At 41.1% G+C, this 16,256-nt stretch overlaps 1 protein-coding gene across 7 annotated transcripts in view; it reads left to right on the forward strand.

The window, feature by feature from the left end:
- The window catches only part of RHBDD1 (rhomboid domain containing 1), a 151,345-nt gene that overhangs the window by 55,192 nt on the left and 79,897 nt on the right, over positions 1 to 16,256 (forward strand). For all 7 annotated transcript variants that reach the window (XR_007517992.1, XM_049888363.1, XM_049888361.1 and 4 more), the window contains 2 exons: positions 6,957 to 7,045; positions 9,801 to 9,857. Coding sequence is in view for 6 of the 7 variants with exons in the window: in XM_049888363.1 (XP_049744320.1) it covers positions 6,957 to 7,045; positions 9,801 to 9,857 (146 nt within the window). In the remaining variant the exon portion in view is untranslated. The remainder of the gene's footprint in view (positions 1 to 6,956; positions 7,046 to 9,800; positions 9,858 to 16,256) is intronic.

A 16,256-nucleotide genomic window follows, 5' to 3' on the forward strand; every position in this document is an offset into this window, starting at 1 on the left:
GAGGGTTTTTCAGAATTACAGAGGGATATGGAGGAGTCCTGGTAGAGCAGTGGTTAAGTGTGTGGCTGCTAACTGAGAGGTTGGCAGTTTGAACCCACCAGCTACTCTGAGGGAGGAAGATGTGATAGCCTGCTTCTGTAAAGATTTATAGCCTTGGAAGCCATATGGACCAGTTCTGCTCTGTCCTTAAGGGTTGCTGTGAGTCAGAATCAACTTGATGGCAACATGTTTGGGTTTTTTTGAGTTTTATAGAAGGATGTGAGACCTCAGTTGGAAAAAGGCACAGCAAATCTTGAACAGGGTAAATATTAAATGCGTAGTTGGAATGATTGTGGTGTAATGACAGCATATCCGAAATCAAGAGAAAATTCTTAAAAGCTGAGAGAAAAGACAGATTACCTACAAAGGAATGGCTGTCCCATTGGCAGTAGAGTTCTCATCAGCAGTCATAGATTTTGTACCTGTCATCAAAATGAGTTGCTGAAATAAAGACCTTTTTGGACATAGAAAGGCTCGAGGTTTTTAACCCTCAGACTTTAACTGAAAGAATTAGTAAAAGATTTTAGCAAGAGGGCAGCTGAACCTATAAGTGGGTTACACCATTATGGATGCGATGGCAGTACAAAGAAATTGGAAAATACATTACCGAATTTAAGTAATCTGAGTAAATGGCTGCCTGTGTGGTAAATGACTTGAACAGTAACAGTGCTTTTCTGTTGGTTTGGTGCTGATGTCTGGAATTCTTCGGCTTGCGATGAATTATTTTCTCTGAAGGCAAGATTTTGTCTTCTTAATTTTATTGTGTTTGAGGTGAAAGTTTACAGCGTAAATTAGTTTTTCATTCAAAATTTATACACAAGAACTGCCCCATAGGGTTCCCAAGGAGAGGCTGGTAGATTCAAACTGCCAGCCTTTTGTTTAGCAGCCGAGCTCTTAACCACTGTGCCACCAGGGCACCATTTTTTTTTTCTTTAATTTAATACCCACTTTGTGGCATAAGTGGATATTAAATTGTAAAATTTGTCCATGGAAAGAAAGGAAAATGGAGTAGCGGGAAGAGGCCATAACGGGGTCTCTAGTCTGGGCCTTTCCCAAAGAAAAGAGACCTGGACTTAGTCCTTAGAGTTCTGTTTCCTCACCTGCAAAGTCAGGTGAGGAAATATATTAAATATTTAATATATTTAAATATATTAAATTATATAATGGATAGTGCAAGAAAGATAAAAGAGCAACTATTAGGGGGGAAAAAAAGTGCCCCAGTAGAAAACTAAATTTAAATCAACAATTTATATTGGACTTTACCCAGACAACAAGAGTTAAATTTAAGAAAAATAAATGCATTATTTCAATAAATAAGTGCATTATTTCAAAGTGCTGAAAAAATTTATACCCAAATTACTTTGTCACACTGGTTGCAATCCCTGCAGTGTGTCAGCACTCTCCCCGTTTCCATCCTGGGTTCCCTGTGTCCATTTGTCCAGTTTCTTTGTCTCTTCCTGCCTTCTTGTCTTTGCTTCTGGGCAGGTGCTGCCCATTTGGTCTTGTATACTTGATAGAACTGAGAAGCATGTCCTCATACCTGTTTTGTTTGTTTTATAGGCCTCTCTAATCTTTGACTGAAAGGTGGACTTCAGGAATGGCTTCAGTTCTGAGTTAGCAGACTGTCTGGGGACCGTGGTCTTGTGGTTCCCCCCGTCTCTGTCAGACCAGTAAATGTGGTCTTTTTTTGTGAATTTGAATTTTGTTCTCCATTTTTCTCCTGCTCTGTCTGGGACCCTCTGTTGTGATGCCTGTCAGCTGTTGGTGTTGGTTTAGGCAAGGATTTTTAACAAGAGGTTGATAGAGTTTAAGGCATCTATGAACTGTTTAAAATCATGGGTGGTATTTTTTGTGTATGTGCCCTCCCTCTGCAGAGAGTTCATGGCTTTCATCAGATATTTAAAAAAGGGGTTGGGACAAGAACAAGTTTAAGAACTACGGGATTAAGGCACTGTTCCGTCTTAAAATTAAATTACGTTCATGCGTTCTTACCCTGAAGTTGAGGTATAATGGTCTGAATTTGAATTGGATCTTGGATCTGTCAGTTACCTGGTGGATCTCTTGTGACATTGGATAAAATATTTTTCTTCTCATCATATCACTCTGCAACAGTCTGGGTCTGTGCAGTGTGTTACCTGTTCGGCCATACACTGTGGTGGTGTACCCGGCCCCTGTGATTGTATCTCAGTGTCACAGTCAGTGTTTGATTATCCCTGTTATTATGGTTGTTATAGAGAAGGTCACTACTGAGCTATCAGAGAAAACAGAGCTCCTAAGTTACCAATTTTAGGGTGTGATAATAGATTTAGTGCTGTTGTTCTGGTAATTGAACATAGATGTCTTGTGTAATACATTGTTAAGAGGGGAATCGTTCTTTCTCCCAGTGAAATTTGGAACTGAAACAACTATTAACTGGTGACCATGTGTACTTGGATTTTTCTAATATAGTTGTAATGTATTTTAGAGATGTACATTTTATGTGTAAGTTTAATTCCACTCCACTCACTTGTTCATTTGGTAATTATTTACTGTTAGCTTTAGGCCATTAGAGTTGAATGTGGTGGTCCTGTTTCTAAGGAGGAATCCCTGGCTGGTGCAAATGGTTAACTCGCTTGGCTGCTAACCTGAAGGTTCAAGTCCACCCAGAGGCATCTAGGAAGAAAGGCCTCTTGAGCTACTCCTGGAAAATCAGCCACTGAAAACTCCATGGAGCACAGTTCTACTCTGACATAAATGAGGTCGTCATGAGTGGGCATAGACTCGATGGCAGGTGGTGGTGATGGTGGTAGTCCCTGAGGACTTACTTTGAATTAGGATAGAGGTGGTCCCTGAGGAATTACTTTGAATTAGGATAGAAGGTGGCTAGTCGTAACTAAATTCTCAGTCCCAGCCTAAGACCTAGTGAGGTCAAGAGGAAGTCCTTCTGAGGGACAGGGTTTTCTCTGCATGGTGCTCTGGGTGCCACTTCCATGTACAGCCAAGAACAGAGGCAGGAGTGCACCTTTGAGGGGGCTGCTGTGAAGTCACAGCTTACTCTGAGACCACAAACTTGAAAATGCCTGTTACCATGTATAATTATGGTTGTAATAACCCTGTCTGTTTCTAAAGCTGTTAGACTTGAAGGTAGAGCCAAGCCACAAATCAGAGCACTCAGATGTGTTTCCTGTCCCCAAAGCCCAGCGTTCCCATGTAGCTCTGAAGCACCCCTCCAGGGTCAGGGATAAAGCACCCTGTCTGTTTTCCTAGTGGTGCTTGAATAGAGATACCGTGACTGGGGGGCTTTAACAAACAGATTTATTTTCTCACAGTTGAGAAGATGGAAGTCCAAATTCAGGGTGCTGGCTCCAGGGAAGTCTTCCTCTTTGTTGGCTTCTGGGGAAGATACCTTTCTCTTTTCATCTCCTGTTCCTTGGCTCCTTGGTGATCTGCGTGGGACATGGCATCTCCTCCCCCATCCTCTGCTTAGTCTGCTCCTTCTGTATCTCAGAGGAGATTGACTCAAAACATACCCTACGGCTAATCCTGCCTCATTCACATGGCAAAGAAAACCCATTTCTAAATGGGATTATGATCATAGATATAGGGGTCAAGATTTACATCACATGTTTTGGGGGGACACAGTTCAATCCCTAACATGCCCTGATTCTCTAGGGCTGGAGAACCTACTCCTTTTGGGAGAAGATAGCAAGTAACCAGTCTTCTCATCCTCTGCAGATCCCTGTCTCCCACATTTTATCTTTAGTGACAGGGATGGATTCCCAATAAGCAAGGTACACATGGGTTCCTCCACATCACCATGTGAAATTGTGCACTACAGATGAGTAAGTAAACATGAGTAAACTCGTGTGTACCTTGCTTTCTAGGTTAATCTGCCGTTGATAATAGTAATATGTATGTATGCATTACAAATATATTTATAAGTTTATATGTCATGTTTCTAGCCCCCAAAGACAAAGATCAGATTTTTAAAGATACTGATAATAAAAGGCAATAATAATGAAAACTTGAAAAATAAAGAAGTATTTGACTTATGTTAGAACTCACGATGGAGTCCTTGGAATGAACCCCCATCCTAAGTCCGGGACTACCAGTATACCTCTAAAATGAGTATCTATTTCCTCTTCATTGGTGGAATCCTCTCCCTTTTTGTGTAATGTTCAGATTCTCAGTTTTGATTGAAAAATAAGAATCTCATATTTCTTATTTTTAAAAGGAACACCTTTATTAGACTTTAAATGAAATAATAAGAACAGATAAATTGTTGAGATGGAACTCTTGTGGAAAATGCTGAATATTTGAGAATAATGTGATACAATCTCTGGTCTGCTAGCCTTTTTCCTTACTTATATTAGGGCAATTAGATTGTAACTCAAATATCTGAAAACCCATTTAGTAAGATAAGAAATTCGTTTAATTGTACTCTGAATTGTAAATGAGGTTCAAGATTGTTTAATAGATTGGGGTTTTATACTGAAATTTGCTCCCATGTTATTTTCTAAGTGCTTCACCTGAATGAAGGTTGGTTTAAGAAGTTTCAAAATAATTGATTCTATTTTAATCTTCACAGTTAAAGTTACTATTTAAAAAAAAAAAAAAAAAACCCTGACCTTTTCTTTATAGCCCTAAAACTACTGCCTCCTTTGCCACTCCTAAAGCTTGTTGGGAGATTTTATTTAGCCTAAAAATAAAAGAAGTACACTTTTCTTTGGAAAAACTAAAGAAAAACATAGTTCATGCCATTCTTCCCAGGATATGGGAAACCAACTGTCTGATCCTGTATTTTATTATTAGGTTACACGTACTGTGAGGTAGATACTTTTGTTAGCCTGTACATACCGTGAGGTAGATATTTTTATTAGGTTATACATACTGTGAGGTAGATGTATTCGATAAAAATAATACTACTTCTTCTGAGGGTATACTAGTTCTTTTGATGAGAATGATACTAGTTCTGCTGACTTTCAGTATGTGTGCATGCATTTAGAGGCTTCTTTGTACAGTAGTGTGATTTTATTGGCTAATGAGGTCAAGCAACAGTGCTGCCCTGTCTACAGAAGACTTCCATTCATCTCTTTCTCTGGAGCTACCTCCTTCATCGCCTATTTTCCTGAGCACCAGCACCAGCAAGCATTTCTACAGCTCTGGGACCATGAAAATAACTTGGAACTTCTTGCTTACGGTATCTCAGAGTCTCTTTCCTGTTTAAATGAAATAATAGTAAAAGCTAAATTGTTGAGATGGAACTTTGTGGAAAACACTGGATATTGATTGGAGAATAGTGTGAGACTTGGGGGGATGAGCTACACATGAGAATCTTATTAAACTGTAGATTCTAATTCAGTATATCTGGGGTAGAAATGCAAATTCTCAGCAGGGGGTTGAACCGGTTCTTTCTGGTTTTAGGATGGAGGTTCAGCTGAGCATTTAATGGTGAGCCGTGTGGAGGTGGGTCTAGCAGGTCATGAGGGCAAAGGAAAGAGATGAGTAAGGCCAGGGGTTACAATGAAATGAGATGAAAATACTTTATTTCATGCCACATGATTCTGTAGGCAGAGGAGAGCCTGAGTTCTACAGGATGGGAGTGGCCTGATTTGCCTTTATTTTAGGAAGGCAGGTGATGGCAGAGCATGGGATGCTTTGGGGAGAGAGAGGTGAGTGATGAGGAGACCAGCTAGATGATTTTTTAAATTCTTTCATTCAGTACATATTTGTCTGGGACTTGCTTTATGCCCATGCTGTGCTTTTCCAAACAGTTCAGGCAGGGACCATTGAGGGCTAGAAGCAGAGCTGTGGTGGTAAGAATGGAAAAGCTAAGATGGATATGAAAGACTTGACAGAGAGGTGGGACCTGACAACTGAATGTGGGTGCGGCAGTCCAGAAAAGGCTAGTTTGAAGTGCACACGGACGTGTGTGTGTGTGTGTGTGATCCATCTTTGCAGTGAAATGCAGAGGTTGTACAGAGACTCCTCAGTAATTTCCTAAGCTCGGGCTGAGAGGGAGTTCAGCCTAGTGAACTCGACAGGAGCCTGTCAGCCCCACACCAGCCCAGAAGTATTGCAGGCTCCTAGGAGTGTTACCATTCCAGTTCTTCAGAGGCCTGGGGATGATGGAAGACATTCAGAAATGAGTATTTGAGAATAAATTTTATAAACAATTGTCAATCTTATATCCTATTTCAAGAAGGGTAGAGCCAATTTGGAGCCCTGGTGGCATGGTGGTTAAGAGCTTGCCAGACAACCAAAAGGTTGGCAATTCAAATCCACCAACTACTCCTGGGAAAGCTTATGGGGCAGTTCTTCTCTGTCCTGCAGAGTCACTATGAGTTAGAATCAACTTGATGGCAATGAGTTAGAGCCCTAACTCATCTTTTGAGTTTGAAGTTTACATTTTTTCTTTTGCTGAGTGAGACTGACAGATAATGTGAAGACAACTTTGGGGCCATGGGTGTGGCCTTCTCAGTCTCTTGCTCCCTGCTTCACTAGTCAGTCATATATAAAAAATGCTGTGAACACAGATAACGTTCCTAACAATGGCTGGATAATTCTAATTCAAGATTTAGTTCTGAACAGAAAACTGATTTCAGTTATGTTTTGTGATAAGAGGTAGAGAGGAAAACTGGAAGAGATAGAACAGATTGTCTTGACAGAATGCTTCCGCTGCTCTGAAGGAGTCAGGTCAACTCACTTCTTTTGAACAAGGAGGGGTGTTGCTCTTTAAACATGTGGTGATTGTTATTGTAGTTTTAAGGTAGGAAATGTTATTCTTTGGACTGAGTTAAGTGCTGCTCAGCCTAAGGGACATGATGTGGAACAAAGCCTGCAGACTGAGACTAATTGACATGCACTGGATAACACAAAGAATGTATCTAATCAGCAGCCGAGCAAACTCACTCACAACGGGTCTCCTTCCCTCCTAGGACTTCCTTCGCTGGGCATCTGGCCGGGATTCTTGTCGGACTAATGTACACTCAAGGGCCTCTGAAGAAAATCATGGAAACGTGTGCAGGTATAGAACAAAATGCCCTTGGCATGACCAGCTGGAAGTTCATCTTAATTCTAACATGAACAGGAGCAACCCCAAGGTTCCCTGTGGTCCAGTAGGATTTCCTGAATGTGCGGTTTTTTAAACCAAGAGGTAAAACAGCTGCTGCAGTTCCTCACATTGCTCCAGAGAACAGACTGCAAACCCAAATTTTAAATCTTAGACTTCCTTAGGGAACAAATGGTGGTATATATTTATACCCTTAGCTTTAATGCTATTCACAGAAAACCACAATTTCCTCAAATGCAGAGAGCTAAAGTGGGCTTAAACCAATGCTTTCTTCTAGAATATTCTGTGAATTAGTATATGTGCAAGACAAAGTAAAAAACAAAAACTGTGCTGAAGCGCAAGGCCAATATTCGAAAGAATTCAAATAACTACTGGGTCTTTGGCTGGTAAGATCGTATATCCCTACACAACCTAAAACCAGGTCTGTCATTGCTGGATGATTGGATGCTTGGCTCCTGCTTATTTGTTTATTTTTACTTTCTAGGTTTCCCTTCAAATTGATGTTTGATGAAAATATTTTATTTAGCAATATATGCTTTGTTTTTAGACCTCTTAATTTAAAATGCTGTACTGGTCTTGTAAGGAAACTATTCTGCGAACACTTGTTTTATAGACCATACGAGTTGCAGTATTTCATCTTTTATTCATGGGAAACCTTCTGAGACTGTTTTACCTTTTCTCGAACCATAAATAATTTGTTTTCACAGTTTGTGCCGATGACTGGTATTGTAGTGAGCCATATAATATTCATGATTTTAGAAAGCTTTCCAGGCACTGTGCTGTCGCCTTTATTAGCAGGTTGTGTTCGCTTTGGGATGACTTTACAGACTGCGTGGCATCTAAGCAGATTCCCACTTCCTGCCTTTGCTTATCATGGTTTCCATTGTGTGCTTAGAGGCGGCAGCAAGAGCATCAGTTATTGAAAATGTCCAGTTTTAGTATAATTTCGATGCAGTTTATTAATGGAAATCTAAAGAATTTTGTTGCCAAATGTTCTCAGTACTAATAAAGGGAAAGAAATTGTTCTCAGGAATTTAATGCTATGTTTCATTTTTTTACTCATGTCTCAAGATTACGTAGTCAGTATAGCTATCTGCAGACATGTTACAGAATTTAGTCAAGTGTTTTTTTAATTGTACTTTAAGTGAAAGTTTACAGTTCAAGTTAGTTTCTCATATAAAAATATTATACATACATTGTTACGGGACCCTAGTTGCTCTCTCTGCAATGTGACAGCACACTTCTCCTCTCCACCCTGTATTTCCTGTGTCCACTCAACTAGATGCTGTACCTTCCTGCCTTCTCATCTCGCCTCCGGACAAGAGCTGCCATTTAGTCTCATGTGTCTACTTGAGCTAAGAAGCATACTTTTCACAAGTATCATTTTATGTCTTACAGTCCAGTCTAATCTTTGTCTGAAGAGTTGGCTTTGGGAATGGTTTCCTTTCGTTTTTAAAGAGATTTTCCCCCCACAATTATAACATACGAACTCTTAGTTTTCCTCCCTAAGACCTTGCCTGTTTTCTATAGAGGTTTAATTTTATCACTATTTTTTTTTTTTATTAACTTTTATTGAGCTTCAAGTGAACGTTTACAAATCAAGTCAGTCTGTCACATGTAAGTTTACATACATCTTACTCCATACTCCCACTTGCTCTCCCCCTAATGAGTCAGCCCTTCCAGTCTCTCCTTTCGTGACAATTTTGCCAGCTTCCCACTCTCTCTATCCTCCCATCCCCCCTCCAGACAGGAGATGCCAACACAATCTCAAGTTTTATCACTATTTTTGAAGGAACACAACAGAAAATGAAATACTAAGAGGTGAAGCAAGCATCCAGTGCTATTTGTGAATAGCCTGTGAGCCCTCTGCCTTTTTTCCTGTGAAAGATCTAGAGCGAATGGAGAATTGAGGTGACATAGGAACCCTGTGGATAATAGCCCAGCACGTGAAGGCTGTTGTCTGATAATGCTGGGAAGGGGAGGATCGAATTGACAGCGTGCCCTGTTGCCCCACCCCCCTTGCCCTAGTTCAGCAGTGCTGAATGGATGATCCTGTTGTCTTTTTAGAGACAAGAAAGGGGTAAGGGCCATTAGAGACGGTGAGGAACATGGCCTCCTGCCGCCCTTGTAGGGGGAAGGTTCAATAGCTAAAGTATCTACTTGTACGGAGGCATCGAAGCTCAAGCTTGGTGCCTTGGGAGCAAAGGCTGTCTTTATGTCGACAGAAACCTGTAAAGACTTAAACACACACATATGCAAAACTAAACCAGTTGTCGTTGAGTCATCTTTGACTCATGGTGACCCCATGCGTATCAGAGAAGAACTGTGCTCTGTAGGGTTTTCAATGGCTGATCTTTCTGAAGTAGACCACCAGACCTATCTAACAAGGCACCTCTGGGTGGACTTGAACTGGCAGTCTTTTAGTTAGCAGTCTAGTACTTAACCGTTTCCACCCACCCAGGAACTCCAGAATATAAATTAGGAGTCTTCACTGTCCCCTACACATTCTGTTTCCCATAGGGCTGGCCCCCAACCAAAAGGGAACTTGTTTTAACAATCATTTAGAAATGGCTTGAAATGTCGCTGTCCATTGTCACAAAAGAACCTCCTAATTGTTGAAAATATAAGCAGATGAAAGCCTAGGACTATTATTAAAATGTTTGTTTCTTTCATCTTGTGACTATTTAAATGTTTGTTTCTTCATATTTAGGCATTTTTTCCTCCGATATTGGCTACCCGAGGCAGCAATACTACTTTAATAACTCAGGTAAGCACTTTATTTCATTTGATAAATTTTAATGTAGTTAAAAAAATTACAGCGCTGATTGCTATAGAGCTACTTTAGGATAATACTGGTTTTTGCTGTTGTCACGTGAATGTGCCTCTAACATGCCTGGAAGCTCGATGCAGGGATAGCCTAGGAAGCGTATTTGGGTGAGTTGGTAGGGAAGAGCAGGGAAGGAGGAAACTCTGGAATGAAAAGATGATATGACTGGGATGAGGTCTCTCAGACATGGTGAGATTCATACTAGACCTGGATCCCTTGATGCTCAGCCTAAGAGACCACACTGCTGCCAGGGTTAGAAGTTAGTTTCAGGTGTGTGATCCTCTGCAGGTCACTCCATCTACATATTCAGGAGGCGTCTGCTTAACCTGAAGCAGTAAGGAAGGCGGTCCAGTAATAGTTAATTCTGTGTGAGTTAAGGAGGAGAATGCTTTTTTCCTAGATGCCTGTGTAAATAGCTAGAAAGGATTTCCAATTGAAAGCCTAAGACCTGCTTTAGGCTAAGACCCTAACATTCCAGTCACCCCCCCAGGCTGCGCTATAGTATCCTGGACCAGTACCAGCGGACACCTAGCAAATATGCAAAGAAGCAGTAGACTGTGGAACCACTAGGTGTCTTTAATATTCATTCCTTTTGAGAACTGCTTTGGCTTAAACCTGAGGTCGGCAGCCTTTTCTGTGAAGAGCAAATAGCTAATGTTTTAGCTTTAGGGTTTTGTTGGCCATGTGGTCTCTGCCTCAGCTACTCACCTTGTGGCTGTAGAGGAGAAGCAGCCGTAGACAGTAAATGAATGGACATGGCTGTGCTGCAGTAGCACCATATTTGCAAAAATAGAGATTGGTTAGATTTGGGCCCTAAGCTGTTTTTCAACCCCTGGCTTAAATAACATTAGGGCAAAGAGTTACCGCTAAGACGCCAGTAGCCGTTAATTTTGCTCACGGCAGCCCACGTGTGCCCGGGTAGAACCGTACTCCACAGATTTCAGTGGCAGACTTTTCAGAAGTAGATCACCAGGCCTTTCTTCTGAGACGCCTCTGGGTGGACACAAACCTCCAGCCTTTCAGTTAGCAGCCAAGTGTGTTGTCGTTCGCACCACTGATTCCAAGACCCTGCTTTCCCTACTGTACAGGGCTGTTAGATGTGGGCATGCTGCTGATTTAATTTTACAAACTGGGGCAGTGCCACTTACTGTCTTTCCTTTTTAAAAAAATTTTGGCACTCATTTATTTCATAAATGAAAGAAGGGAAACCTCTACTTTCCTCCTTCATTTGGAAAGGGTAGAGACGCAGCAGGCAACAGGCCTGGGAATTAAAGGCAAAAATAAAAGACCCTTTTACCTTTTCTCTCTTATCCCCTGTAAGATTACCATATTTATATTACTTCCTCTGAAGTGATTGGATTTCTTCAAAGCCTGAGCTACATAAGGCCAGGTGGCTATGCTAATGGTCATCTTGGGAACTTTTATTCGAGCATATGTATCTCTTACCAGGAATGATTTATTCTTAATATGGCCGTCCTTAGCTGAGAAAGCCTTTATAGCTCAGAGAACCTCATGAATGTTTAAAAAGCTGTTACCAATTTTTCTAATCTTCGTGGTGTTTCTTGATCTTTGCCATGAAACCCTGGTATGTGTATAAGGAACAGATGGAGTAGTTAATAGAATAATGATAACCAGAATTGCTTTCACTACAGAGCCAAAGTATATAGCTACAAAAGAATACTAAACTAGTATTCATTGTGGGATATAATTTAAACTTATTTATCTTAAGTGTTTGATGGTTAGGTTTTCCCAGGAATGTTTATTATGAAGATTTAAAAATGTCTGATTGGGCCAGCAGAACAGCTGTAATAAATTTTCAGTCCTAGGAGACCTGTTCTCATTATAATAGATATTGATGGTATTTTTGCTTTTGATGATGATTTATTATGAATGATGGAGAACCTTTAACCGCACTAGTCTTGTTGACTTAAGGCACCAAAACTTTCCCTTTCTCTCTCCTCACATTTTGTCTGACAAGCACTAAATTAGGTTTCATAATATTCAGATGTTTAGAGTTGCGGAATTTATTTCTTTAGGCACCGCTAGGTTTGTTTCTAAATAAGAAACAACATGAAGATGAAAAGGTTTACACATAAAAAGAAACAACATTTGATGGTTAGGAGGGAGGGAAGGGGTGAGGATGGAAAAACACAAAGACAGTAGATGAGTGGTAACTTTGGTGAAGGGTAAGACAGTACACAATACTGGCGAAGCCAGCAGAGCTTGTACAAGACAAGATCATGGAACCTCCACAGACATCACCAAACTCCCTGAGGGACCAAATTGCTGGGCCAAGGGCTGTGGGGACCATGGTCTCAGGATACATCTAGCTCAATTGTCATAACATAATTTATAAAGAAAACGTTCTACATTCTCCTTTCATGAGTAGCTTCTGGGGTTTTAAAAGCCTGTGAGTGGCCATCTAAGATACCTCCACTGGTCTCACGGGAGCAAGGGAGAATGAAGAAAACTGAAGATACAAGGGAGAGATTAGTCCAGAGGGCTAATGGACCACAATACCATGGCCGCCACCAAACTGAGTCCAGTAAACTAGGGTGGTGCTCAGCTACCACCACTGACTGCTCTGACAGGGATCACAATAGAGGGTGCTGGAGAGAGCTGAAGAAAAACATAGAACAAAATTCCCTCTCGCAAAAAAAGACCAGACTTACTTACCTGACAAAGACTGGAGAAACCCCGAGAGTATGGCCCCCGGACACGCTTATAGCTCAGTAATGAAGTCACTCCCAAGTTTCACCCTTCAGCCAAAGATTAGACAGGCTCATAAAACAAAACTAGACTAAAGGGGCACTCCAGCCCAGGGGCAAGAACGAGAAGGCAGGAGAGGGACAGGAAAGCTGGTAAGAGAGAGCCCAAGGTCGAGAAGGAAAGGTATTGACATGTCGTGGGGTTGTTTACCAATGTCCTAAAACAGTATGTATTACAAAACTGATTCTGTAAACCTTCCTCTAAAGTACAGTGAAAACAAAAAAAGGAATAACATGAAGAAAAATGTTTATCTGTATGAAGAAAATGTTGCCTCAGATCTCTGCAATGTGCTTGACAATTAAAACAACATATAGATGTATGCAGTATATGATATCTGTACTGTTTCCACAGATGAGTACTCAGACTTTGGTTACTTTGGGATTTTGAATTAACCGAACATTTTAGGGGGTGGGTAGGTAGAAATGCTGCTTAGACATTCTATAACAGAATAGCTTTCCATGGGGATTTGAAAGTGCTAATGAGCCACACGGGGAAATGCCCGGCATGCTTTTTGTGTTGCAGTAAAATGATTGGCACTCTTAGGCAGCCGGGAAGTCTCTTTATTCAGGGATTGCTGAAGCGTTCCATGGTAGCCAGCGACTTACCATCAATATTCTGTTAGTGTTTTGGAATGGTCGACTCTTTCTTTTGTTCCTTGTGAAGTAGATGTAGTAATTGCACTTTGACCATTTGCCCTCATATGAAAAGTCTTTTTTTCTTTTTTTTTCTTTGGTGACAAGTATGGACACCGCTACTCGTAACACTGCCTGCCTCCTTTACCTTCAGGATATAAAATGTGCTGGTGGTGTTCCCAGTACAGCACTAGGAACTGAATTTCTCTGATGGTTCTGTCAGGTAGAGATTTGAGGAAGATTGCACATTTTAAAATTGTATCCAGATCCAAGTTTTCCCCTACATCATTGTGAGAATTTGAAAATATTACTTAACTCCTTCTCCTGTGTTGAATATTAGTAACGTTAATATTCTGACATGGGAAACATATAAAAGAATACAGAAATTGGGTTATTGGTAGTATTTGTAGATGTTGTCATTTGTCGCTGTTGAGTTGGCACCTGACTTGTGGCAGCCTCATGCACAACAGAACAAAACTCTGCCTGGTCCTGTGCCATTCCCGTGATCAGTTGTGGATCAGAATGTTGTGATCCACAGAGTTTTCGCTGGCTGATTTTCAGAAGTAGATTGCCAGACCTTTCTCCCTCGTCTGTCTTAGTCTGGAAGTTCCACTGAAACCTGTTCAGCATTATAGCAATATGCAAACCTCAACTAATAGATAGGTGGTGGCTGCACATGAGGTGTCCTGACTGGGAATTGAACCCTGGTCTCCACATGAAAGGTGAGAATTCTACCACTGAACCACCAACACCTCATATTTTGTAAATACCAGGGCTTTGAACCAGTTTGAACCAGTTCTGTCATGGCCGAAGAAGTGAAACTGGACCAGATCTGAATATTTAAAATTTGGGTGATCCAGAATGATAACCAGACTGGGAAAAATTACAGGTCGAAGTTGTGGAATGGAAGACTCGGAGGAGGCATAGTGAGCTCTTTCAGGAGCCTGATGTGTGAGATTGGATTGTTGGCAGGACTGTGGAGAGTGACACACATTCAAAGTGGTGCAACTGGACACCATCTTTGTGTAGGGCACCACTGTTTCCAATTCTGCTCAAAATCTGATGGGCAAGAGATTTGATTGCTATGCAACATGTATGCTGCCCTTGTTTTCTAAGAGGGAGATTAAGTTTCCAGCAGGGCTTCAATCCTTAATTTTTCCTGTTCAGGTTATTGTTCCAAGTTTCCAGCAGGGCTTTGATCCATAATTTTTCCTGTTCCGGTTTTTGTTCCATTTGACCTAAATTTTGAAAGTTCAGGTCTATTCCAGTTTCACTTCCTTGGCTATGAATGAGCCAGAAAGAACCGGTTTGAAGCCCTACTAAATACTCACTAGTTTTTATTGCATTAGGAGCAAGACTTTGTAGAATTAGCCCCCAAATCTCTGAACAGTTTAATTTTTATTTAAATCACACATTTTTGTTACTTAAGGACATTCAGCAAAATAGAACCAAGATAGAAAAGTATTGTAATAATAGCACTGGGCAGAGAACCTGAACAGATGAATAGACATTTCTTCAAAGAATACGTACAAACGGGCAATAAGCACATCAAAAAATGCTCAACATTATTAGTCATCCATCCCAACCCATACCGAACTACTGCCATTGAGTCGATTTTGACTCATAATAACCCATAGGGTATTGAAGGCTGTAAATTCCTAAGGAAGCAGACTGCCCCATCTTTCTCCCATGGAGCCACTGGTGGTTTCAAACCACTGACCTTTCAGTTAGCAGTCAATTGCTTTAACCACTGCACCACAACCCCCCGTTGCCATTGAGTCGATTCCGACCCAAAGCATCTGTATAGGACAGAGTGGAACTGCTCTGTAGAGTTTCCAAGGAGCACCTGGAAGATTTGAACTGCCGACCTTTTGGTTAACAGTTGTAGCACTGAACTGCTATGCCATATAATTAAGAAGACAGATAATAATAAGTGTTGGTGAGAATATGGGAAATCGGAACCCCCATACGCTGCTGCTATCACAGCAAAATGGCACAGCCACTTTGCACAGCAGTTTAGCAGTTCTTCTAAAACTTAAACATAGAATTAACCATATGACCCAGCACTTCCACTGCCAGAAATGCAATGCATCCTTTGATTTCTTGACTGCTGCTTCCATGGGTGTTGGCTGTGGATCCAAGTAAAATGAAATCCTTGACAATTTCAGCCTTTCCTGCATTTATCTTATTGTTGCTCATTGGGCCAGTTGCGAGGATTTTTGTTTTCTTTGTTTTGAGGTGCAGTCCATACTGAAGGCTGTGGTCTTTGGTTTTCATTAGTTAGTGCTTCAAGTCCTCTTCACTTTCAGGAAGCAAGGTTGTATCATCTGCATAATGCAGGTTGTTAATGAGTCTTCCTCCAATCCTGATGCCCCGTTCGTCTTCATACGTAGTTCAACCTCTCAGATTATTTGCTCAGCATACGGATTGAATAGGTACGGTGAAAGGATAGAACCCTGATGCACACCTTTACTGACTTTAGACCACTCAGTATCCCCTTGTTCTGTCCGAACAGCTGCCTCTTGATCTGTGCACAGGTTCCTCATGAGCACAATTAAGCATTCTGAAATTCCCATTCTTTGCAATGTTACCCATAGTTCGTTATGATCCACACAGTAGAATGCCTTTGTGTAGTCGATAAAACCCAGGTAAACATCCTTCTGGTAGGCATTCTCTGCTCTCAGCCAGGATCCATCTGACATCAGCAGTGATATCCCTGGTTCCACGTCCTCTTCTGAAACCGGCCTGAATTTCTGGCAGTTCCGTGTCGATCTACTGCTGCAGCCGCTTTTGAATGATCTTCAGCAAAATTTTGCTTGCGTGTGATATTAATGATATTCTTTAATTTCTGCTTTCGGTTGGATCACCTTTCTTCGGAATAGGCATAAATACGGATCTCTTCCAGTTGATTGGCCAGGAAGCTGCCTTCCAAATTTCT

This window comes from Elephas maximus, chromosome 6 (genome assembly GCF_024166365.1).
Source record: "Elephas maximus indicus isolate mEleMax1 chromosome 6, mEleMax1 primary haplotype, whole genome shotgun sequence".
Classification (NCBI taxonomy): Eukaryota; Metazoa; Chordata; class Mammalia; order Proboscidea; family Elephantidae; genus Elephas; species Elephas maximus.